The sequence below is a fragment of the Pongo abelii genome, chromosome X, assembly GCF_028885655.2.
Source record: "Pongo abelii isolate AG06213 chromosome X, NHGRI_mPonAbe1-v2.0_pri, whole genome shotgun sequence".
Taxonomy (NCBI): Eukaryota; Metazoa; Chordata; class Mammalia; order Primates; family Hominidae; genus Pongo; species Pongo abelii.
In genome coordinates this window covers 47,446,021-47,465,147 of record NC_072008.2, presented here as the reverse complement: position 1 = coordinate 47,465,147, position 19,127 = coordinate 47,446,021, and the positions used below count along the sequence as shown (strand labels likewise).

Genomic DNA, 19,127 nt, shown 5'->3' with positions numbered 1-19,127 from the left:
TGGAATGCAGTGGTGCGATCTAAGCTCACTGCGAGCTCCACTTCCCTCCACTTCCCGGGTTCAGGCCATTCTCCTGCCTCAGGCTCCTGAGTAGCTGGGATTACAGGCCCCCGCCATGATGCCCAGCTAATTTTTGTATTTTTAGTAGAGACAGGGTTTCACCATGTTGGCCAGGCTGGTCTTCAACTCCTGACCTCAGGTGGTCCACCTGCCTCGGGCTCCCAAACTGCTGGGATTACAGGTGAGAGCCACTGTTCCCAGCCAGGAAGTTCTTTAAACTATAAAAAGGATACAAGAAGGAAACTTGGAACATCAGGAATGAAGGAAGAACAGGAATGGTAAACATCTTGGTAAATATAAAGGACTATTCTCCTTTTGAGTTCTTTAAAACATGTTTGACAGTTTAAAGCAAAAATTTCTAACATTGATGAGTTTTCAATGTATACAGAATATATAATACACTTGTAACATGAAGGAGAAAGGGTCACGCCTGTAATCCCAACGCTTTGGGAGGCCAAGGTCAGGAGTTCGAGACCAGCCTGGTCAACATGGTGAAACCCCGTCTCTACTAAAAATACAAAAATTAGCTGGGCTTGGTGGCGGGCACCTGTAATCCCAGCTACTCAGGAGGCTGAGGTGGGAGAATCACTTGAACCCGGGAAGTGGAGATTGAAGTGAGCCGAGATCACACCACTGCACTCCAGCCTGGGCAACAGAGTGAGAGACTCCATCTCAAAACAAAAACAAAAAACAAATCAAACTTGAATTTCAAAGAACTGAAATAAAAAATATGCTCTCTGACCATAATAGAATTAAATCTGAAATCAATACCCAAAAAGATAATAATAAAATCTCCAATCATTTAGAAATTAAACACACTTCTAAATAATCCATGGGTCAAAGAAAATGTCTCCAAGGAAATTAGAAAATATTTTTAATTTAACAAAAATGAAAATGCGATATATCAGACTTTGTGGGCTGCAGAAAGAGCAGTACTGAGAGGAAAATGTATAGCATTAAATGTTATTTTAGAACAGAAGAAATGTCTCAAATCCATAATCTGAGATTCCAATTTAAGAAACCAGAAAAAGAGCAAAATAAATCAGAATAAAGCAGAAGGAAGGAATAACAAAGATAAAAGGATAAATCAATGAAATTGACAACCAAAAAAATGAAATCAAAAGCTAGTTCTTTGAAAGACCAATGCAACTGATAAACCTCTAGCAAGACTGACAAAGAAAAAAGACACAAATAACCAATAGCAGGTAAAAAAGGGGCTATCACTACAAACCTCTCAGGCATTATTAAAAGGATAATAAGGAAATACTATTAATAACTCTACACACATAAATTTGACAACTTAGATGAAAAGGATCAATTCCTTGGAAGCCGCAAACTAACAGATCTCACCAAAATTAAGTAAGGCACCCAAGTGGCCTTATAATTATTAAGGAATGTTAAAAACCTTCTGAAAAAGAAATCTCTGGGTCCAAATGTTTTCACTGATGAATTTTGCCAAATATTTAAAGAATAATAATAATTATACATTATCTTTTCCAGATAGTAGAAGAAGGAATACTTTCCAATTCATTTTATAAGGCCAGAATTACCCTGATGTCAACCACAGACAAAAGATAGTAGATGCAAAAATCCTCAACAAAATATTAGAAAATGGAATTCAGCAACATATAAAAGTAATAATATGTCATGACCAAGGGAGGTTTATCTCAGGAATGCAAGAATTGATCATATTAACAGTCTAAAGAAGGAAAACCACATAATCACATTAATAAATGCAGAAAAATAAATGAGAAGGGAACTTCCTCAATTTGAGAAAGGCCATCCACAAAAATACATATAACTAATATCATATTTAATAATAAAAGACTGCATGCTTTTCTCTTGAGATTGGGAACAAGACAAGGCTGTCTACTCTTACTATTTCCATTCAACATAATAGTGGCAATTTTAACCAGTGTAATAATGCAAGAAAAATAAAAATATACAAACTGGAAAGAAAGAAATAAAATTGTCTCTATTTACAGAAAACATGATTATATACCCAAAGAATCTCAGAGAAGCTACAGAAATACTCTTAGAACCAATTAGTGAGGTTAGCAAACTCATCGGATACAAAGTCAACCTATAAACGCCAATCACACTTCTACAAACAAGCAATGATCAACCGGAAACAAATCCAAAAAATAATAATAAGGTTGGGTGTGGTGGCTCACGCCTGTAATCCCAGCACTTTGGGAGGCTGAGGTGTGTGGATCGCTTGAGTATAGGAGTGCGAGGTCGCAGTGAGCTATGATCGTGCCACTTCACTCTAGCCTGGCCCATAGAGCAAGACCCTGTCTCAAATAATAATAATAATAATAATAATATTTACAATAGCTCCCAAAAGTGAAATACTTGGATATAAATCTAACAAAACATGTACAAGATCTGTATGCTGAAACCTACAAAACACTGATGACAAAAATTGAAGAAGGCCTAAATAACGGGAGAGACATGCCCTGTTCACGGATAAGACTCAGAATAGTAAAGATGTCAATTATCTCCAAATAGTTTTACAGATTTAAAGCAATTTCAGGCCTGGCGTGGTGGCTCATTCCTGTAATCCCAGAGCTTTGGGAAGTCGAGGCAGGAGGATCACCAGGAGTTTGAGACCAGCCTGGGCAGCATTACAAGACTTCGTCTCTGAAAAGCAAAAAATCCAAAAAACCAACCAACCAAACAAACGAAAAAATGACCATAGTGGCACGCACCTGCAGTCTCAGCCCAGCTACTCGGGAGACTGACATGGGAGGGTTGCTTCAGCCTGGGAGGTAGAGGCAGCAATGAGCCATGATCGCGCCCCTGCGCTCCAACCTGGGTGACAGAGTAGATCCTGTCTAAAAAAAAAAAAAAAAAAAAAAAAAGCAATTCCAGTTAAAAAATTGTAGCTGGATTTCTTTTGTAGATATCGTCAAGCTGATTTGAAAATTCATATGGAAGGTCAAAGGAATTAAAATAGCCAAAACAATTTTGAAAAAGAGCAAAGTTACAGAAAGCACACTACCTAATTTTAAGACTAATTTATAGTGACAGAAAGCAGATCAGTGGTTTCCTGGGAGTGGGGGACAGGCAGGCAGAGGGGCTGAAGAAAAGGATTATGATGGGACAAGAAAAGTTTTGGGGTAGTGGATAGATTCATTATCTTGTTTGTGGTGTTGGTTTCATGAATGTATATATGTGACAAATTTGTCAAATTGTACACTTTAAATATGTACAGGCCAATTATAACTCAATAAAGCTATTTTTATTCTTTCCAAAGCGACATATTACTTTTACATCCAGTAGGTGGCAGCTGGAACCATGGATTTTGACAGCATGTTTGCGTCTTACCCTCCAGCCATATTTTAGTTTGTAAAATAACATATAGGAGGTGAAATATCTATGTAGGTTAGTTAGCATTGTGGTATATTTTATAAGATTATGATGAAAATAAAAAGGAACATAATAGGTCATTACCAGGTTACTACTTATTGTTCCTTGAAGCTTTAATATAGTTAAGTATGAAATGCAAAATCAAGAAGAGATATGTACCCACCCACCCTGGCAATTTACAAAGAATCAAGAGGCTGATTGACAGTTAAACGATTCTTCGCCCTTCTATAGTACCTTTTACAGAAAGCCTTATAAGTGTGTTATCAAAACCATCTGTCACCCCTTGTTAAAAATGCTCTGCCTTTTAAAAGTTGTAAATTAAAACTTAACGCTGTTAATAATATCATTGCCTCATTTTTCTTTCTAACTAGATTGAAATTTCCGGCCCAGAATTCTCTAGTTGTCTTCAGAGCTCCCTCTGGCAGGAAAGAAGACCTGTCCTCATCCTGCATAGGAGTAGGGAGCAATTCCTTTGACCCCCAGACCAGTTATCTGTTGAAAAAGCAAAGAAGGAATCTCAGGTGAAAGGTAATTCACAAGTGTTCTTCAAAAGCATTTTTATGATTTGTAGTAATATACTTAGCCACCTATTATCTTTGTTTTATTTCCTATCATAAAAAGGAATTACCTGACTGGATATTTATGGTCCAACCCAATTATTCATATAGTTTATAATTCAACTAGCAATCATTTACGACTAACTTAGATTTAAAACTGGATTACTCCTATCATCTGCTGCCTGCTAAGAAAGGGGTTTCTACGTTATGTATTTCTTTTCAGCTCAAAAGCTCTACGATTTTTATCAGTGTTTATTCTGCTGCCAAAAGATGTTTAAAATCTGAAAAATCCTTAAGACATCAAAACAATCAACTGATCTTCTAGGCATGTTGTAAATACTGGTTTTCCAAGTTCATTCTACTGATCTGAAGAATTTCAATAAACAGGAAGTAAAAAACTTAAAGTAATATACAAAGTAGGCTAAACACATCATCTTGGACTTCAGATAACTTACTCTCTAGAAAATTGAAATAAAATGTTTTTCAGTCTAGTATGATGAGCTTAACATGCTAAATAGGATTATGCTTTAGAAGTATGCAAAAGTACCAATTACTCAGTTACTTACAGGGGATCCCCCCACCCACCCCCAAAATAAAAGAAATAGCCATATCACCTTGAAAATTCCACCAGCTTCAGGTTGCCTCAAAAGACCCTCGGGGTCCATCCCATCCCGGGCACAGGTCACATACATTTCAGAGTAATTCTTCCCTCCAAAGCAGCATGAAGTTGTTTTATCAACAGGCAACTTCACAGTATGAAGTCTTTTCCCTAGACCACCAAATATTTTATTTGAAGTTTAGTTGTAGCAATTTCCAACCTGTGTATTGTTTCTAGGGAAGATCTAAGAAGACTGTGGAGGTCAGGATTCATCTGTGCATTTAATATTTAATCTACTTTCCCTGACAATTTATTTTGAGCAAAAAGACGCACCTCTACAGGAAAAGAAATTCTGACTGTAACTTTTGGGCTATATCTCTGCCTAGCCACGACAAGGATTTTTCATTTTGCTGCGGGCCTACCTGTCACAGGATCTAAACGAATCACTCTTCCTCCATTGTAACAGGCCACCCAGAGCTTCCCCTCAGCATCAATACACATTCCATCTGGGATTTGTTCTTCCTTTTCTAGCTTGTAAACACTTCTGCGGTTGGCTATGGTTAAAAGGCAAAAACAAAAACAGAACCACAACAAAACAACAGGCCACTAAATACTGAGAATCAAACAGAGAGCTCTCAAGCTGGTTATAAATACTGATCACTTCAGCTTATCCAGTGACTGGCATGTGAACAAAGGATTTTTACCACATGATTGGGATGGCTTCATTGTCTTTTGTTTGGGTACAGGCATATCTGTTTAAGCATTCAGAGGGAGAGAGAAAAAAGAAAGCAGAATTCTTACTAAAATACCAATAATACTTCTTTTTGAAGCTGACCTGAACTGGGGCCCTGCATATCTATGTCAAGTACATGTCAGCTTGTGGTTAGACCTTTGCTGTTTCAGTTACAAAACTCTTGAGATCTGCAAGGCAACTTAATGGTACCACGTGAACAGTTCATGCACAAAAACTAGCAAGATATATGAGTTCTTTTTCTGCCTGACTGAGTGCTCCAAATTCAAGACTAAATATTAGAAGAGCCTGTTTCTCGCAGGAGGGGCACTCAGAAACAAACTAGGTGCCCTTAAAGGGGGGCAACCGTGGTATACAAAAAACAAATATCAAAATCGAGAACTTTATACTACAAAGTCCAGGTCACTACATCATCAGATTGAGGTATAATGGAAAAATGTTAAAACCATGTACAATGACAATGGGTAAAAACAGTCATAAAAAAGAGCACTACATCTTTCTTTTTTCTTTCTTTCTTTTCTTCTTTTCTTTCTTTTTTTTCTTTTTGACGGAGTCTTGCTCTGTCGCCAGGCAGGAGTACAGTGGCGCGATCTCGGCTCACTGCAACCCCTGCCTCCCGGGTTCAAGCGATTCTCCTGCTTCAGCCTCCCGAGCACTACATATTTCAAAGCAAAACATCTGCACCAGAATAGTTTGCCTCTGATTAAATCTGCATGCAGAGTTCTGGGGATATTTTTTCCAAGTCATTTTTATTATTAGTGTTGCTCTTTTGTTTCATAAAAGGTTTGGCACCTTTCATGAAACAGTTTCAAGGACTCCCTTCTAGATTCTAAATAATTCCTTCCCTCCCAGTTTCCAACTATGGCTCCTTTCAAGCGTATTGATGGAGTTGGACAACGTGCAATTACTTTTTTTTTTGCTTTTCCATTTTGAAAGGTTGGTAATTAGCTTCTGAGTACTTGCCTATGGTTAACTAAAGTACAAACAAGAAATAGCAATCAAAAACCTCAACTTTTCTGCTCTTTTGCGCCAATATTCCATTAAGTATTATCTGCCTTTAGGCACCTCCTGGTAGAATAGGATCTGTTTTGCAGTGAACCTCTTTCTGGTGATGATGGCAAGGAAAAGGATTGAGAATCTATCCATATTTGTATTAATTATTTTTTATTAGCTTCCCCAGATCTCTCCATATTATGCCAAACTCTTGTCATATTTAAATATGTTGAGGACCATGATTTGACTGGCAGACAGTCAAGTCTGTGCTATCGTTACTATATTGGAATAGTAGCATCAGAAAGCTCTCCATTTAAGTAAAGACTTCTTCACAAGAGGCAAGGGAGAGGCGCCTTACTAGTCACAAACATATGAAAACAATAGTGGCAGCACTGAGACAAATAATGAAAAATACATACAGATCTGTCCTGTCTGCAGGTCATAGTCAAAGGCATCCACGGAGTAGGACAGGCTGTCAATGTAATAGAAGATTTTGTGGTCTAGCGACCAATCCAAACCATTGGAGATGTCCACCTGGTCAAAGTACTTTTTCACGTGGTGGTCAGGAAAGAGGGAGTACAGGGCCCCCTGATGCCGCTCAAGAACTGCCGGAGCTGTTTCTTCAGCCATGGTGCCTACAAAAACCAAAGAGCACTGAGCTCTGCCCCATAGCATCTCACCCCATGCACGACACCATCCTTTCTCACCAGGGATCCTTCCAGTGATTAAATCAAAGTAAATCACTATACAATTCCAATCTGGGCCATATATATATATATGTATACATATATATATATAATGACAATTACCTTGCATATAATGCAAATTAAAACTGTGCCTAGAGGTTCTGGTTCAAGATAAGAAGGAGTAAACATGCACGAACCTCATTTTCTCCCACTGAGCACAGCTATAAAACCTGGATAAAATACATGGCACAGCCATCTTAGAACTCTGAAAACCCAATATTAGCAGGTAGCTCAGGGAAGAACAGCAGACTTGGAAGTACCATGGAACTGATGGTGAGCTCTTCATTTTCTTCTCTGGTATCTGCCAGCCTGAACTCAACGCATCCTGAAATCTGGAAATGTGCACTGTGATGCAGACAGAGATCCAAGAGGAACCCCCTAGATCTGGCTCGAGGAGCAGAAAAAGAAACTCCTGAAGCTCAGAGAGAGTGGAGAAAATCCCTAGGTTATTTTCCACTCCTTTTTCTCCATTCTCTCACGCACCAGTCCCCAGACAATTCTGCAGCAGGGGTAGCAACAGCAGAGAGAATGGTCAGCAGCAGGAAACTGTAGGAATGCAAACTCCAAGGGAAGGAGACATTCGTCTCCATTGGGTGAAGCTGCAGCCCCAAAAGGGTGACAGCGAATACTGTTGCTTTTATATTCTCTTTCTCTGTCCTTCTTGCTGCTTGGCCCCAGAGGCAGCACAGTCATAGAAATGGGTGGTTTCTGGCTGGAGGAATGAAAAGGAGAGCTCCAGGAAACTGGAAATGACTGAGAGATAGTGAAAGGGCAGTTAGTTGCTCAGGAACGCAACCCCGTTAAGTTGTTTACGATCTCCTAGGCTCACCTCCAACTTGGACTTTTACATGCATGAATTGGATTTGAATTAGCCTACTGAAGACATTGAGAGTGGAGTTGATAGAACTCCTTCTGGGTCCCAGACTGACCACTGAGTGGCACACGTGTGGGACAGATCCTAATAACATCTAATAAAAAACAGGTTGGAACTTGTGGCCTGAACCTACACATATACATTGCCTGCTAAGACAACTGAGACAACTATAACAACATTCTTCAAAGGATTTCTTCTTCTTCTTCTTCTTTTTTTTTTTTGAGATAGGGTCTTACTATGTCATCCAGGCTGGAGTGTTGTGGCACAATCATGGCTCACTGCAGCCTCGACCTCCCAGGCTCAGGCGATTCTCCTACCTCAGCCTCCTGAGTAGTTCAGGCTACAGGCACATACCACCACGCCAGGCTAGGTTTTTGTTGTTGTTGTTGTTTTGTATTTTGAGTAGAGATGGGGTTTTGCCATGTTGCCCAGGCTGGTCTCAAACTCCTAGACTTGCTCTGGTTGCCCAGGCTGGAGTGCAGTAATGCAGTCTCGACTCATGCAGCCTCGACCTCCCCCAGGCTCAGGTGATTCTCCTACCTCAGCCTCCCGAGTAGCTCAAGCAGCTCAAGCAATCCACCTGCCTTGGCATCCAAAGTGCTGGGGTCACAGGCATGAGCTGCCATGCCAAGCCTCCTCCTTCTCCTTCTCCATCTCCTTCTTCTTCTTCTTCTTATTTTTTTTTTTTGGCAGAGTCTTGCTCTGTTGCCCAGGCTGGAGTGCAGTGGCGTGATTACAGCTCACTGCAGCCTCGACCTCCCGGACTCAAGCATTCCTCCCACCTCTGCCTCTGAGCAGCTGGGACTATGGGAGTAAGCCACCATGCCTGGCTCATTTGTTTTATATTTTTTGTAGACACGGGGTTTCACTGTGTTGCCCAGGCTGGTCTCAAACTCCCGAGCTCAAGTGATCTACTTGCCTCGGCCTCCCAAAGTGCTGAGATTATAGGCTTGAGCCACCGCACCCGGCCAAAGGATTTCAACAAGACTCAGGTCTCATAATATTCAAAATGTCTAGAACACAACCCCAGATTACTTGGCAACACAAAGAAACATGGAAATCTCAACTCACATAGGAAAAGAGAATCAACAGATGCCGAAAATGAGATGGCACAGATGCCAAAGAGACAATGTAGATGGGAAGCCTGAATAGCAAGCAAGACACAGTTGATCCTCCCTCCCTGGGGAGAAGGATGTTCCCTTGGCAGTTTCCTGCTCCAGGGCAGTTGGATTTGTTTCATGACTCTCCCTGCACATTTATCTGCCTCACAGAAAAAGAGGCCTGGAACATGCATGTGAATCTCCTGCTGCTTGGAAAGCCTCTTCCTTGGTGGATAGAATAATCTAGAGCCCTGGCTTCATTATCTAGTAACAAGCATAGACAGATCAGAGCTTGGGTGTGGTGATATATTCAGGGTGCGATCACCTTGAGAATCCATCTAGACTATAAGATAACCCCACCTTTTTCTGGGCCTGGGGCACCTCTGAGCATCTGCCAAGAGCTATGACCTCTCTTGAGAAAGAGTCTCAAGTGCTTCTGGCAGATGCATAGCACTAGTATATACCTAACAGGTATATACTATATTATATTAATATATTATATTAATTTAATATTAATTAATATAATAATTATGTTAATATATTATAATATGATTATATTATATATACTTATATAATTATAATACTATATTATAATATATAATTTAAAATTATATATTATAATACGTAAAGTAAAACTATATATTATTATAAGTATAATATTATAGTATTGGTATTAGTACTATAGAATACTATAGTAATACCTAATAGTTACACCTACAATGACACCTACAATTTTAAGAGGTCTCCTGATGGCCCAGAGACTCCATGCTAAGAATGCAGGCCTTGGAGGCCATCTTTATTTTTGTCTCACAGAGTGCCTCTGAACTGTAAACTTTTTAAAAAAAATATGGAGCTCTTCATGCATTTGCGTGTCATCCTTGTGCAGGGGCCATGCTAATCTTCTCTGTATCGTTCCAATTTTGGTAGATGTGCTGCTGAAGCGAGCACAGAACTGTCAACTTCTACTCAAAAGAAGGAGAGAAAATCAATTTCACCAGGAGGTGAAATATCCAATCATATATCTTTATCCTGCAGAAATTACTGCAGAAGGGCTTCCAACAGATTCTCATCTTTAATCCTTCAACCTCTCCCAGACCATATCTGTAGTTGTATAAAGCCCACGAAGATGGGAAGCAGTCTACAGTCAGCTGCTCTGACCTCTCCTGCCTTCCATGTTGGACGTGCACAGGGCCAGGACAGCAGGGCCAACAATGTGAGGCGGCAGTGTGGGAAGGTGGGAATAGTAGAGATGGAGAATCAACTTTGGCTAACTCAGAAGGTTATTATGATGAGGAATATATGTGAAATGCAGTATCTAATTTAAAACTGTAGATAAAATTCTTTTAAACCTCCATATAAGTCATTCTGCAACTATCATAGTAAACTTTGGTTCAAGAAAGAATGAATGTAAAACTTAAGGAAGAAATTTTGATGAGGACCAGGATATTTGTGTGGACTTAGAGTATCTCCCCATGTTGTAGCCAGCCTCCAAGATAGCCCCTAATGATTTCCACCTTTCAGCATTCTCACCCTTGGATAGTTCCCTCTGTCATTGTCTGTGTGACCAAAAGCATATGGCAGAAGTGATGGTATGTCACTTCCGATTGGTTAAAGACTGTAGCTTGCATCTTGGATCTTGGGTGCATGCGTTCTCTCTCTCTCTCTCTCTCTCTCTCCTGTTATCACTGGTTCTAGGGGCAGCCATGTCCTGAGCAGCCCTGTGGAGAGACCCACCAGCTAAGGAACTGAAGCCTCCTGCCAACCCCTATGTGAATGAGCTTGAAAGTGGATCTTTCAGACCTCTTCAGAGAATCCAGCCTTTTCCGAGGCTGCAGCCCCTGCAGAAAGCTTGACTACAGTCTTACGAGATAGCCTGAACTGGATCCATCCAGCTAAGCTGCACCCAGATTCTTGACCTTCAGAAACCATCTGAGATAATAAATATTTCTTATTTTAAGCCTCTAAATTTCAGGGTAATTTGTTACCCAGCAATAGATAACTAACAACCCCCACAAATTGTTTATAAATTGCAATTAAAAATAGTTACACAGTACAGAAATCTGACAGGGCCTTAACCTGGTGATCAAAATCACTAACGAGGGGACACACGGACATCGTGTACCTCCAGATGGGTTACCCTGAGAACAGAACATTATCTATGCGGTATTCCAGTCAGGAATGTATAACATCAACTTAATCACAAGCAAAAACTAGACAAATACTAAATAAGGAATGCCCTATTTAAAAAGGGGGGAGTTGGGTAGGGCTGGCTGTATTCTTCAAAAATGGCAATGTTATAAAAAACAAACAAACAAAAAGCTATGAAAATGTTCCAGTTTTAAAAAAGATCAAAGAGATATGGAAAGGAAATGCAATCCATGAGCCTAGACTGCATCCTGTGCTGGAGGGAAAAATGCGAGAAAGAACACTTTTTGCACAATTGACAAAACTGGGATTTAGATAGTATATCAGATAAAATGACTGTGTCAATGCTAAACTTCTTTAAGTTGATCACTCTAACTGTGGTCATGTAAGAATATGTCGTCTTTCTTGGGAAATTCACACTGCAGCATTTTAGGGGTAAAGGCACATAGGATATACATACAACCTACTCTCACATGATTCTGGAGATAGGCCGGGCGCAGTGGCTCACACCTGTAATCCCAGCACTTGGGAAGAAGAGGTGTGAGGATCACTTGAGCTCAGGAGTTTGAGACCAGCCTGGGCAACATAGTGAGATCTCATCTCTATTTTTTTTTAAATAAAGGACTCTGGAGATAAATATATTTAGATATATACAGACAGCAAAGATAAAGCAAATGGAACAAAATGTTAGCAATAGGTGAATCTGGGTAAAAGGTATACAAGTGTTGTTTGTACTATTCTTTTTTTTTTTGAGATAGAGTCTTGCTCTATTGCCCAGGCTGGAGTGCAGTGGTGCAACCTCAGCTCACTGCAAGCTCCACCTCCCAGGTTCACGCCATTCTCCTGCCTCAGCCTCCCGAGTAGCTGGGACTACAAGCGCCCGCCACCACGCCCGGCTAATTTTTTGTATTTTTAGTAGAGACGGGGTTTCACCGTGTTAGCCAGGATGGTCTCAATCTCCTGACCTCGTGATCTGCCCGCCTCGACCTTCCCAAAGTGCTGGGATTACAGGCGTGAGCCACCACGCCTGGCCTGTACTATTCTTATTTTTTTCTGTAAATTTGAAAATATTTCTGATTTAAACATCAACAACAAAACCCCTGTATTTAAAACTCATTTAAACCACCAAAATACCATACAGATTTTAGTCTCTGCTAGAGATGGAAATGCAAATGAAGATTTTATCATAAGATTTTTTTTTTTGTGCTACAACTTACTCAGGCAATAATAAAGAAGAACCCAAGATTCATTATAAATAACACTTTTGAGGTAGTGAGAACTAACTAACTAACTTACTTACTTTCTTTTTTCGAGACCGGGTCTCACTCTGTCACCCAGGTTAGAGTGCAGTGGCACGATCTTGGCTCACTGCAGCCTCCACCTCCTGGGCTCAGATGATCCTTCCAACTCAGCCTCCTGAGTAGCTGGGACCACAGATGCATGCCACCACACCCAGCTAATTTTTTGTATTTTTGGTAGAGACGGGGTTTCAGCATGTTGCCCAGGCTCGAACTCCTGGGCTCATGCGACCTACTCGCCTTGGCTCCCAAAGTGCTGGATTACAGGCGGGAGCCACCACCTTGGTCAGTAGTGACAACTTTGTATGTCAAAGTATTTCCTCCAAGGCTCAGTAATAAGTAGGTGTTAAGAGAAATCTTACCAGCAAAGTACCTCCCGGCAGGATCCACCTTCCCATCATTGAAGCGATTGTTTTTCTTGTCGTTATCCACTGTGGCCAAGACAACTGCTGATTGTTCTTTCCAGTTCAAAGCACAGAACTTTGTTCCAATGGTGGCAACATAGTCTCCCGACTGGCGAAGAGCCACAGAGCTGACTGGGGCATCTGTAGAGGTAAAGCAACAGTTAAAAAACAGTACCAGTTTAGTGGCTGAGGCCACTGAGGTCACTGTGCTACCTGGCATCTCTTAGAGTGGGAGCCCAGCTCTCGTGACAATGGGAGCGCTCTTGTACTTCTGTTGAGTAGGGAAGGCTATGTAACCTAGTACATTTGTTGAGTATGAATTCTGTGTGCTGATCTGGGCAGCAATAGATAGAAATGTGAATAAAACCCAACTCCTCTGGAAGCTCCCTGTCTAGTGGGAAAAGCAGAGAAGTGAAAGCACAGTGGCCGTGATATGGGGCTGGTGCCACATCCAGTTCAGAGGAGGAGTTTCTAATCTAGGGGCACCGGGACAGTCATCACAGAGCAAGTGAAGCCCCATTTTGCCAGAAAATGCTCCAGAAAATTCAGAGACACAAACCGAGTTTAGTTACAGCAACTAGGTTTTGTGACATCTCTCTCCCTCTCCAATCCAGGATTTGCATTTTTTTTTTTTTTTGAGACAGAGTTTTGCTCTTGTTGCCCAGGCTGGAGTGCAATGGTGCAATCTCAACTCACTGCAACCTCTGCCTCCTGGGTTCAAACAATTCTCCTGCCTCAGCCTCCTGAGTAGCTGGGATTACAGGCATGCACCACGCCTGGCTAATTTTTATTTGTATTTTTAGTAGAGATGGGGTTTCACAATGCTGGCTAGGCTGATTTCAAACTCCTGACCTCAGGTGATCCACCTGCCTTGGCCTCACAAAGTGTTGGGATATTAGGCGTGAGCCACCACACCCGGCCCAGGATTTGTCTTTTCTAAGGGGCCCGATTTTATATGTATTTAATTGCAAATTGTTTCTCAGATCCTTTTTTGGAAGTAAGCATGGTAAAAAATAATAAACAGAAATGTAGATGCAGAGATAGTACAATCACATCTCTTCATTATATTACTATATTTTATGTTTTTAAATTTTAGGTTTTCTCCATTTAATATTTTTCCATGTATAAGAAAACTTTTTTTTTTTTTTGAGATGGAGTCTTGCTCTGTTGCCCAGGCTGGAGTGCAGTGTTGTGATCTTGACTCACTGCAACCTCCGCCTCCCAGGTTCAAAGGATTCTCCTGCCTCAGCCTCCCTAGTAGCTGGGACTACAGGCTGTGCTACCACGCCTGGCTAATTTTTGTATTTTTAGTAGAGACAGGGTTTCACCATGATGGTCAGGCTGGTCTTGAACTCCTGGCCTCAAGTGATCCACCCACCTCAGCCTCCCAAAAGTGTTGAGATTACAGGCATGAGCTACTGCACCCGGCCAAGAAAGCTTTTTTTTTTTTTAAATTTGGTTTATTTTTTTTAAGTGGAGAGATTGATTGCTGTGGTGAATGGTCACAGGAAATAAATTTATCAGACTAGATTTTGAAAACATTTCCTAAGCACCCCTTCAGTGTAAGATAATGGGAGCTTCAGAAGCCACCCTTAGCTCAAAGCCCTGCTCACACTTTGATTGGAGCCATCAAGGGTCCCAGGGAATGTGTAGGACACACTCTCATCGGGGATCCCAACCTGCAGCCTGAGACTTCTCTTGGTAGCTCTCTAAGCTACTGCTGACACCACAGCTTTTTCCATGGGTTGGGGGCGGGTGGGGGAGGGGGTGGGCTTTTCAGATCACAGGTTGGCATGTGTGTCTGCTGCAAAAGAGACTAGAAAAGGCAAGGGGACCCCATCCCCATTCTACCCTCAGAGGTCACAGTCACTTTACCACAGTCATACTTCTGGGTGAATTAAAAAATTGTTCCCTTTCATTTAAAAATAAAGAAATTTAAGGCTGGGCGTGGTGGCTCACACCTGTAATCTCAGCACTTTGGGAGGCCAAGACAGGAGGATTGCTTGAGCCCAGGAGTTCAAGAGCAGCCTGGGCAATATAGGGAGACCCTGTTTCTACAAAAAATAAAAAATAAAAAAAAATTAGCTAGGTGTGGTGGCACATGCCTGTGGTTCCAGCTACTCAGGAGGCTAAGGTGGGAGGATCGCTTGAGCCTGGGAGATTGAGGCTGTAGCAAGCCATGTTTGCATTATTGCACTCCAGCCTAGGTGGCAGAGCCAGACCTTGTCTCAAAAAAAAAAAAAAAAAAAAAAAAAAAGTTGAGGTCCCAGTTCTGGGTTGAGAAAGAATGTCCCAAGATTATAGGAATTCCTGATATTTTTTCCCATGGGCTCAGTGAAAACAAGAAACTTCTTTCTCTATCAGTAATTACATCAAGCCCATTCCCTTGGGCCATAGAAAGTGATAAATCCCTTCTTTAGAATTCACAGGGCCATAAACGCATCACACTCAAATGCACATGAAATTCCGTCATGAATTCTATTTTGTGCGGTAAACAAAGATGGTCCTGGTTGATGCTTTATACATCCAAAAGCTAGTTTTCACTTTCAAAGAAGGGAGGCACCTGTTTTTGTTTTGTTTGAAAATTAATGTCTTGGCCTGACCCAAGGCAGATAACTGGGTCTTTAACTTTCCATGGTTATCTGAAGGTATTAAGGAAAGACAGGAACTAGAGTGCCCCAGCATCCAAACAAAACTGGGAATGGGCTGGGTGTGGTGGCTCATGCCTGTAATCCCAACAATTTGGGAGGTCGAAGTGGGTGGATCTCTTGAGCCCGGGAGTTTGAGACCAGCCTGGGCAACATGGTGAAACACCATCTCTACAAAAAATACAAACTAGCTGGACGTAGTGGCATGCACCTGTAGTCACAGCTACTAGGGAGGCTGAGGCAGGAGGATCCCTTGAGCCCCAGGAGATCAAGGCTGCAGTGAGCCGTGATGACACCATGGCACTCCAGCCAGGACAACATGGTGAGACCCTGTCTCAGCAAAAACAAAACAAAAAATAAACAAAAACACACCAAAAAAACCCAAAAAAACCCAAAAACTAGGTATGTTGCCCCTCATTCAAAGAGGAAGAGGAAAGTATTGACCATCCATAATTAAACCCTGGGTCAAAGTGGGAGGATATGGAGTGGGGACAGACAGCATGACAAGTGTATTCAGTGTGCTTTAACAAGAAGAGTGCCGTGGTGACCGCCCCTCCCCTGGGAAAAGGCTGATCTGAGTCCAGCCTTCATCCTTACCCACGGTCACTCGCTGTACTTGCTTGGTGAGTGAATCCCACCGGCAAACCTTTTTTGCAGGAATGTCTACAAAGAGCAGAGAGTTGGACGCTTCCTCCCATACTGGAGACTCACCACACTGGCAGTTCTCCGGCAAAACACACTCAATCTTAATGGAAGACATGGTCATGGGGGAGATCTATTGAAGGTAACAGAGGTGAGTGAAAGGTCATCGCACAGAACAAATACAGTAAAACACCTGGCTAAGAACTGGCAAGGCTGGATACACTTCCCCCAGATCAGAGCAGGATATGCAATGTGACAGGGAGAGACGCGTAGGCAAAAGAAAAGAGCTGATAACAGGGACCATGAAACATCTTCAACCAACTTACCAGTGACGTGTTTCTCGAATGATCTTTCAAAAAGAAAACAAAAAAAGTGACACTCTGACCTCCACTCCTTGGTGTTTGTGATCCTCAGAGAACTGGCTGTTGAAATAGTGCAAGGCTGTCCTTTATGTCAATACCCTGGGCCCCAGGGCGGGTCAGGGAGCCGGCAGTTTGCTCACTGGTGGCCCCTCTGGGTGTCTGCAGGGCAACTTCTACTCCCCCACCTTCTGTTGATGCTGTTGAGCCCCTCTATGAGGGTGCAAAGGCCAGGGCCCTCCACACCTGCATTTTTCTGAGCTGCTTTACTGATTTATTTATTTTTCTTCTCTGTGTGGTTGATTTTTATGAACTGCATTTTTAGAACTATGTTCACCCCAATGAGAACTCGCTGAATTCGAACTAACACACATTTTTCAACGCAGACCATGGAAGGAGTGGAGAAAAGGACAGCATCGAACCACCCTGGCAGGAACTGACAGTCCCTCAGTGATTTCTTGCTTCCCAGGAAGACACCGTGCCAGTTTGGCAAAGAGTGTTGGACTCCACAGGAGAGGAACATTCTATGCTGGGACTTTAGGCCAGAGACCATGACCAGTGAACTGGGAGAAGACAGAGAAAAATTATCTGAAAAGGAGAAAAAATCAGATAAGAATCCCATGTGGGAGAGGAAAGACAGGGAACTTTCAAGAGCAATCTTTTCATTCTGTACCTCTGCCCTGAGTGGGCAGTTTCCAGGAATGATCCACACTGCCTGCATCTGTCAGGCACAGGGGCTCAGGCCTGTAATCCCAGCTCTTTAGGAGGCTGAGGCGGGAAGATTGCTTGGGCCCAGGAGTCTGGGACTGGTGGGCAACATAGTGAGACCCTGACTCTACAAAACAACAAAAAATTAACGGGTGTAGTGGCACATGCCTGTGGTCCTAGCTACTCGGGAGGCTGAGGTGGGAGGATCATTTGAGTTCGGGAGATGGAGGCTGCAGTGAGCCGTGATCACGCCACTGCACTCTAGCCTGGGCAACAGAGTGAGAACCTGTCTCTAAATAAATAAATAAAAATGGCCTGCATCTTCATCCTTCTCCCAGGGTAGCTATCTGCTTTGAAGTAAGTGGTCCTACACATGGTGGGCAAATGAATAGAGGGGGAAAAAAGAAAAATAATGTTTGATCTAATATTTCCTTCAATAAACTACATTTAAAAAAAGAAACACAGGCCGGGCATGGTGGCTCACGCCTGTAATCTCAGCACTTTGGGAGGCCGAGCCGGGTGGATCATGAGGTCAGGAGTTCAAGACCAGCCTGACCAACATGGTGAAACCCCATCTTTACTAAAAATACAAAAAAATTAGCCGGGCATGGTGGTGGGTGCCTGTAATCCCAGCTACTCACGAGGCTGAGGCAGGAGAATCATTTGAACCCGGGAGGCAGAGGTTGCAGTGAGCCAAGATTGCGCCACTGCATTCTAGCCTGAGAGACAGAGTAAGACTCCATCTCAAAAACAAAAAAAACCAAAAAAACAAAAAAAACCCCCAAAAAAACCCCAAAACCAAACCAAACCAAACCAAAACAAAACAAAAAAACCACAGCCCAAACTGGCCCCAAATACAAACTGCCTGCGTCTGCAGCAGCGTTTGAAATGTTTTTTGGCTATTAAAAATGGGCTCAGGCTGGTGCCGGTGGATCGTGCCTGTAATTCCAGCACTTTGGGAGGCTGAGGTGGGAGGAACATTGAGGTCAGGAGTTTGAGACCAGCCTGGGCAACATGGTGAAAGTCCGTCTCTACAAAAAATACAAAAAATTAGCCAGGCTTAGTGGTTCGAGCCTGTGGTCCTAGCTACTAGGAAGGCTGAGGCCGGAGAATCGCTTGAACCTGGGAGGAGGAGGTTGCAGTGAGCCGAGATTGGGCCATGGCACTCCAGCCTGGGCGACAGACTGAGACCTAGTCTCCGAAAGAAAAAAAAAAAAAAAAAAGCGGGGGTGGGGGGCAGTGTTCAGACTCCAAAGGCCTTCATCCTATCAGTCTTAGATAAGGCTCAAGATCAGAGGCACGACTTTTGCAATAGCGACTTTTAACCCCATGCTCCCTAGTAGAAGCCGGTGGGGAGGGGACGGGGATGCCAAATGTTCCATTTAGGCCCGGCCCGTGGCCACAAAGGGGTGGCTGGGCAGCAGGGAGCGGGGACGGGGCTTCAGGTGCCCGTGCTGCACCCGGGGTACCTGTGCGGGTGAGAGCCTCCACAACAATCTGGTAGAGCCGCTGAGACCTCGGGCGACGGCGACGGCGACAGCGACAGAGAGGCCCTGGGAATCTGAAGGTTGAGCCTGCCTCCTCCCTGGCGCAGGCTTTGCAGAGGGCGCACCAGCCAGCCCGGCTGAACGGGCCCGGGGCCCCGGGTGGGCACAGAGCAGTCAATCTCCTGGCGAGGTCTCCTTCTGGCAGTCAGCTGTCAGTCGCCTTCTGGGAGATCGGGACGAGCGGGTCTGGCTCTGTTGTCGCCGGGGCCTTTCCTTTCCAGGGAGGGGGCGGGGAGGCCGGCCTGGCTCGGGCACTCGCCAGGCTGGAGATTTCTCAGGCGGCTCGAAGGTCAGGCAGCGGGCCGAGGGGAGGGGAAACGCCTCC

The 19,127-nt window shown here is 43.0% G+C and overlaps 1 protein-coding gene, 1 long non-coding RNA gene and 1 other non-coding gene across 4 annotated transcripts; 1 reads left to right on the top strand and 2 right to left on the bottom strand.

The window, feature by feature from the left end:
* Window positions 1–3,282: 3,282 nt before the first annotated feature.
* RGN (regucalcin) lies at window positions 3,283–19,017 on the bottom strand. 2 transcript variants are annotated; one of them, NM_001134030.2, is given in 7 exon segments: window positions 3,515–3,924; window positions 4,604–4,758; window positions 5,010–5,141; window positions 6,751–6,966; window positions 12,857–13,039; window positions 16,144–16,321; window positions 18,725–19,017. In NM_001134030.2, coding segments are annotated over 6 exon segments (900 nt in total). In that variant the 5' UTR covers window positions 16,307–16,321; window positions 18,725–19,017; the 3' UTR covers window positions 3,515–3,873.
* LOC112130926 (uncharacterized) lies at window positions 3,860–17,667 on the top strand. The gene is made up of 5 exons (XR_008517958.2): window positions 3,860–3,960; window positions 10,747–11,024; window positions 12,961–13,047; window positions 16,204–16,339; window positions 16,934–17,667. It is a non-coding gene; the product is annotated as an uncharacterized LOC112130926 (long non-coding RNA).
* Window positions 9,893–9,999, bottom strand: LOC112131078 (U6 spliceosomal RNA). Its single transcript, XR_002913225.1, has one exon. It is a non-coding gene; the product is annotated as a U6 spliceosomal RNA (small nuclear RNA).
* Window positions 19,018–19,127: the final 110 nt, after the last annotated feature.